We start from the raw sequence: 6,730 nt of genomic DNA, 5'->3' as shown, positions 1-6,730 counted from the left end.
ACAGCCATCATTCATTAATTTATTTAAATAATTTGACGATTGACTACTCTTTACACAGACATTTCACGAACGTGTGAACCATGTGAATACAAACGCAGTTTTCTTCTTCTTTTTCCCCCTGAAGGTAGGCTACAAGACGTAATGAATTCATTGCCGATGACGATGAGTAGTGAACACAGAGGCGAACACACACAGGTAATAAAGCATTTGGTCATGTTTATTTTCAATACAACATAAAAAAACAAAACAAAAACAACTCTACTAACAAACAGCATTTCAACGCAACCAAAAACATTTTGAGAATGATTAATTGACATAACCTGCTGGGACCAATACGCACCTGACCAGAAACAAATCTGCATGAATTGCATGCTAGTTAACATGCAAGTCTAGTATGCAGCTGTATTATTGGGTGGGCTGACAATTGATTTTACCTTTGGAAGTGAAACTGCTTAATTAATGTGCATATAGTGCACCATAACACCATATAAAGGTGAGAGATTAGCATATAAATTAATACATGGATCAGAGCACCTGTCAGATATATATACAGCTAAGAACCAAACCCTATACACTAAACAATCTTCAGCAGCACATAATTAAGTTACAGTGTTTTTAGAACAAGTATAAGAAATAAATAAAACCACTTAGAAATCAAGGAAAAAATATCAAAAGGCGTCAGTGACAATGAAAAAACCCAGAGTTTAAATACTGTGTCTAACAATCGGAAAGACAGACACAGTGGGAATTACAAGAATGCAAAATGAAGACAGAACATACAGAAAAAGAGCAACATGCTTTATGTTGACTATGGGCATTTAGGGTTGAGGAGAATGTCACATCCAATGGCAATTTAATGAACTGAAATGGCACCGAGTAATTTAATCAATCAGTTATTGTAATAGAGTGATGCCATTTTTAATAACTCCGTTTACATACATCTAAATGCCTAAGTTTACAGAGCACACTTTTGTTAACAGGGCCAAACGTAGCACTGTTTTTTTTAGTAAAGGGGTTCAGTGAAGTGAAAGAACTATCACACACTCACATCCATTCCATACACAGTCAGATAGCTAATTAAGTCCTTCAAAACAGCCGTTTCTGCCCACTTGACATTTACCTGTTGCTTTAACAATAACATGTTTATGTCAAACCAAAGTACAGAAAATGGCACCAAACACTTTTCTTTCTTCTCAGTGTGCAAACATCATTATGCGTTTAGAATCATGTAAACAAATTTGACAGAAACATGCCTTTTTTATTCAGATGTCAACAGATCTACATAGGCACATCACTATTCAAACTATTCATATTTTGATGGATTTCTATTAAATGCATAAAAATGCTCCAGTGTGGAAAAGTGAAAATAAATTAAATGAACCACTGAAATGAAAGCAGACCCGATTTTCTCCTTGTTTACAGACAACGCTCTCTCCAACTTCTCACATGGCATCAAAATGGAAGCGATGGGCCTCCTGTCTCTTCTCCCGGTCATCTGCTTTCTGTAAGACACAAACATTCAAAGGTTGCTACATTCTGTAACTTCACGGTCTTGATAGCAGGCTGAAGAAGCTAGAGACGCATGTTAACCCTGCCAGTGAGTAGAATGCAAACACAATACAATAGCGTTTGATACATTGTGAGAGGACAGGACAGATACAGGAAGAGAGAGACAGACAGAGAACTCATTACACACACAATGGCACACTTTGCCATGGCGAAATACCTCTGTGTGTGATCACAGATAGAGCCAACACCAGACACTTGCTGCCTGAGACTGATAATAACACACACTGCCATACCTGGAAAGCGAGCATGTGTGTGTGTGTGTGTATGCTCAGTGATTATCCTGTCTCAGTGATGGCAAAAAACGATGTCTATTCTCAGCTTATATGAGTGACTCATGCACAGGGTCCCTCTGTGACTGTGAGGCACTTGTGAATTGCCTCTCCTGTTCTATAAGGGTCACTTGGGTGCATTTTTAGCTTCAGGTGTGTCGTTTTTCCCCCTAGTAACTGCAGAAAGCACCTCGGTCATGAGCAAAACGGCAAATCAGTTAAGGTAAAAAATATATAAATAAATAAATAAATGTGCCAAGTCTGCCAGACAGATATAAGAAGGTATTACTTTCTTTTTCAAAAGGACTTTATATCTCACAGACCATGCAAAAAGAGCCCACGGCTTTGACTGAGCGCTGTCAAGCCTTACGTTATCTGCTCAAAAGCGTCTAGATGATATCTTTTTGCAAGATATACTGCTATACGTCAGATTTTTTCACATGATATGGTGCTAAGTAACATCAACATCACTATTTGCCGGCTTTCATTGCTGTAATTGAGGGTTGTAGAGCAAATGAAGATCTGAGATACATACCTATGGCCTCATCCTCATTCCAGGTCCATTTAAGTGTGTTGAGTGAGTCATAGGCCAGTCACAAAGTCATTGATTACAGTGTCATGAGTGCTCGACTTAATTACATAGTCAGTGATAAAAATAGCCGTATGCCCCTTCAAGCTCAGGATTACTAAATAACGACTTGCAGTTGTAACATGTCTGAACATTTTAGTTCTTCCAGAAGCAGTGTATATGTAATAGCAATCAGCTACCAGCAATGCAATTTAACTTTTTTTTTGTGAACACATTAACAATGGAAAGTTCACGCTTTTTTCCATCAGACACTTTTTGTATTATGTCGTGTTATTTGTTGTTGCAAAATTGCAACTTGAATATTTCTCCGTGACACATTGGGTTTGACGTGCTCTCCAACTCTCCAAGCACACCTTAAGGAGCTGACAAGCTCACACATTTACATATGTTTGTATGTGTGTGTATATATATATCATTTGGCTCCATTAGTTGTGTGTGTGTGTGTACATATACACACACACACACACACACACACACACACACACACACACACACACACACACACACACACACACACACACACACACACACACACACACACACACACACACACACACACACACACACACACACACACACACAACTAATGAAGCCGTACAGCATCTATATACTGACAAGCCAACATTCACATGACCTGCATATAGCCGCAGTCTCTTGCGTCAAAGATTAGACGCAGCCGTGTTGCCTGTGAGGCATTTTCATCAAATGACCTCGAAATCATGTTCTCCTTTTATTATTTAATAAACACATCAATATTACACAATGTATTCAATACCAGTGCCTGCTATGCTGTACACTTGACACATTATTTTTTCTTGACACATGTTTTTTTATATGGCAATAGATGGTAATATGGTTTTGTTTTGAATAAGGATTTAAAAGTTGCCATGAAATGGAATCTATTTAATAAATGCCTTTTATTGTGAACGATTCATCCATGCATATACTTAATTTTCTTTTACCTTGTAATAATAATAATAATAATAATAATAATAATAATAATAATAATAATAATAATAATGATAATAATAATAATAATAATAATAATAATAATAATAATACAATAAAAACAAAAAACAAAATCATAACTGGATCTTCTTGCAGACTTCTCTCTGGTGACATATGCCAGACTTCTCCAATCATTTTGCCCGTGCAAACCCACATAAAATGATAGAAGTCGCTACTCTAAATTGTTTTATTTTTCAATTATCAGCTTCACTCAGATGTACTTCATAACATGGAAGAATAGATATGTTGCTGCTCGCTTCTTTAAAATTTTGAGTGATACCAATAAGTCATGCACCAATTCATAAACATGGGTGCTTGTTTTATTTTATGGCAGATAACTGGTATTTTCATTGAAATTTTTGGCTAATATTAAAAGGTATGCCATTTATGCTAATTTATCTAAATCATTAAATTAATTGAAAATAAACTAAACTTATTTTTTGATTTTTACAAGTGCATTTAGTCATCAAAAGTTATAGTGTGCAGTGTGAAAAATATTAATTTAGATATTTTTTCAGATTAATTAACAGTATTATTAAAGCATTAGCAAAGGTAAACTAAATATGAAAATACATATGACCAGTATCAACCGATTTTATGTCCAAATTATAAAGGGATCACAGTATTTATAGTCTTTTTGAGAAATTAAAATGATGATTAACGCCTTTTTGTTATTATAACCCTTCTAAAACAAACTCTTTGGTTAAACTAAACCAAAAACATTAAAATGACTTGCCATCATGTCTTAAGTCTCTTCAGGCATTTCTTCAAGTGAGGGAGTCTACATTCGGAAAGACAAGGTGTGTTCCTGCCCCACGCAGACATGCAAATGATACAGAACACCTCAGTACTTCATCTATCTGTGTCTTTCCTGCGACATTGAGCAGGTTGAAGAGAGGAGCCAGAGGCAAAAAGGAAATACGGTGTCTTATCTTCCTTTAATATCGTGCCCCTCCCACTGGGATGCAAATGGAACGGTCCGCAGAAATGGAGCGATCTGCTGAGTCCTCACCAAATGCTATTTTCACAGGCACTACAGGTTGCCCTCTCTTATCTGCTAAAGCCACTTCAATTACAAGCTGTCATGGGGGGCAATGAAGATGGAGGGCAGGGACAAAAGAGATAGAGAGAGAGGGGAACGCTTTGTACATTGGACGTTTTAAGCTGCGTCCGACGGGAACATGCATTTTCTTGAGGGGTCTTCTTGACTGTGGAAGTCAATCTGTGCAAAAGGACTGACATTTGCACCCCCTCGCAATGGCATATGCTTATGCTTATCCTGAAATTTAATGCACAAACATTTACACAAATACAGCTTTCAAACCATATCTATGACTAGAAGCAGAGAATGTTTGGGGAGTTGTGCTATATTTGGATTGCGAGAAGCTGCAATAAATGGAGAGAGCCGCAGAAAAACCGGGCGATAATTTTATAGTCTGGTAATGTAGCAACATGCGATAATGGACCACCTGCAGTCTACACAGCTCCCAGTGTCAGTTGTGCAGAGAAAAAAACAGGGCTGCGTAGCTTCCCTCAGACATGCGGAGGAGAAAGGGCCGCTTCCTGACCTTTTAATAGCTGAATAAGTGAGCAGTGCTAATCGTCACCTGAACATTTGCATCAGGAAAGCTCATGCTCCATCAACCAGTCATCAAGACAAGACAAAGAGCCAAAATACTCCCTCTCTAAACCTTCCTTCAGCCTCTCTCTTCCCTTTTGTCAAATGTATAATTGCAGGGCTGAGGAAGAGAGATATGGAGCCAGCATGTTATTTTAATGCAGTGTCAACTCCAATGAAGGTCGTGTATTGGGAAGCGCTTCCCTGAGCAGAGAGCAATTATGGTTTTCAGCGCGCATAATCAGGCACCCACAGCAGATGGCTTTGAGAGGACGCCAAAACCAGAACAGCTCTTCCCTTGCACACATGCGTACTCAAGAGAACCACCAGAACCGCCATAATGCCTTTGAATACATGAACACACACAAGCAGTCTTAAAAGAATAAAAAGACAAATAAGATGTCCCAGTCCACACCCTGCATATACCTGGGTGGTTGAGGGCAGGTGAGTGGGGCACAGTGGAAAAAGTCAAAATAAAAATAAAAAAAGACCAAAGGTTTGCTAATTAACAGACGTTTCTTCATAGAGCATTTTTACCTTTTATTTACTTAGTATTTTTTTTTCTAAAATGCATCCTGTACCAATGTGAAGTGGTATCAGATTATTCCTTTATAGATCTGCAGTCAAGGGCACCATAATGGAGAGGAAGATTAGGGTGAATCTAAGGGCCCCGGCGGGGGCCCAGAAACCCCAGCGGTGACCACGTCCACAGTACTCACCAAAAGTCTAGAAACTCCCTAGGCAAGGGTTTTGGACGAACTAATCTGATTTTAACTTAGGTTCTCGGCCAGGACCTTTACAACCTGATTGGTTGGCTTTTTATTATGTATATATCATGACTGAACTTAGCCGACATCCAAAACAATGCTTTTTGCTGGGCTAAATGGGCTGTTTTGCATGTGCTGTTACATATGATGGTATTTTGACCAGCTGAGAAATCATGAAGAGCTTATAAAATTCTATATAAAGTTCTGATGCCTGTACCGAACTGTAATGGACAACATTTTGACTATGACGATTGTAACATTATGTTCCATTTTTGGTTCGTTTACAGTTTTTTTGATGCATGCTGCGTTCATTTGAGTGTTCACAGCGCTCTGAACCACACTAACAGCAATCATACCTGGGTTTTAATTGAACCAAACATGCCAAGTGTGAACACACCCATAATTATTTAAATGTCTTTCAATCTATAGACACTCAATTCTTTTGTCACTTTTCTGCAGGTCAGTCTGGGAGACCAAGCAGCAGCGATTCAACTAAATCAGCTGAACGCCAGCTTGGCCAGGCTGGAAGACCATCCTAAACCAACTTGTTCAGCAGGGAGTGCTATTTATATATAACTAGTTGGATAATTGGTCTAAAGGAATAATAGTTCCCCATTGACCCTAATCAAATGTGTTCTTAGGGAATGTTACACAAGTCATGCAGCTGTCTTTAAAAGTTGGACTTTAAAAATAAAAAATTGACATGCTGTCTAAAAAACAAAAACAGCATGGTATCTTACAACAACCAAAGACATCTGTCTGAATGCATTAGCTGTAACTTTTTGAAGGGGTTACACTATGAAAACTGTCTAACAGCTAAAGCACAGTGTAGTATTTTAGATAAAGCTCACAAATCAGTTGTTGAAAAACTAATTGGTTAGCCAACTGTTATGATTGTTTAAAAGTAATG

General features: G+C 38.0%; 1 protein-coding gene across 1 annotated transcript in view; it reads right to left on the bottom strand.

Moving 5' to 3' along the window:
* Window positions 1–199: 199 nt before the first annotated feature.
* The window catches only part of itfg1 (integrin alpha FG-GAP repeat containing 1), a 159,344-nt gene continuing 152,813 nt past the window's right edge, over window positions 200–6,730 (bottom strand). The window contains exon 18 of the mRNA XM_067438070.1: window positions 200–1,502. Coding sequence (XP_067294171.1) covers window positions 1,443–1,502 — 60 coding nt within the window. The 3' untranslated portion in view covers window positions 200–1,442. The remainder of the gene's footprint in view (window positions 1,503–6,730) is intronic.

The sequence above is a fragment of the Pseudorasbora parva genome, chromosome 1 (assembly GCF_024679245.1).
Source record: "Pseudorasbora parva isolate DD20220531a chromosome 1, ASM2467924v1, whole genome shotgun sequence".
In the NCBI taxonomy this organism is placed as follows: domain Eukaryota; kingdom Metazoa; phylum Chordata; class Actinopteri; order Cypriniformes; family Gobionidae; genus Pseudorasbora; species Pseudorasbora parva.
The sequence above is the reverse complement of the archived record's forward strand: the minus strand, read 5'-3'. Positions and strand labels throughout refer to the sequence as shown.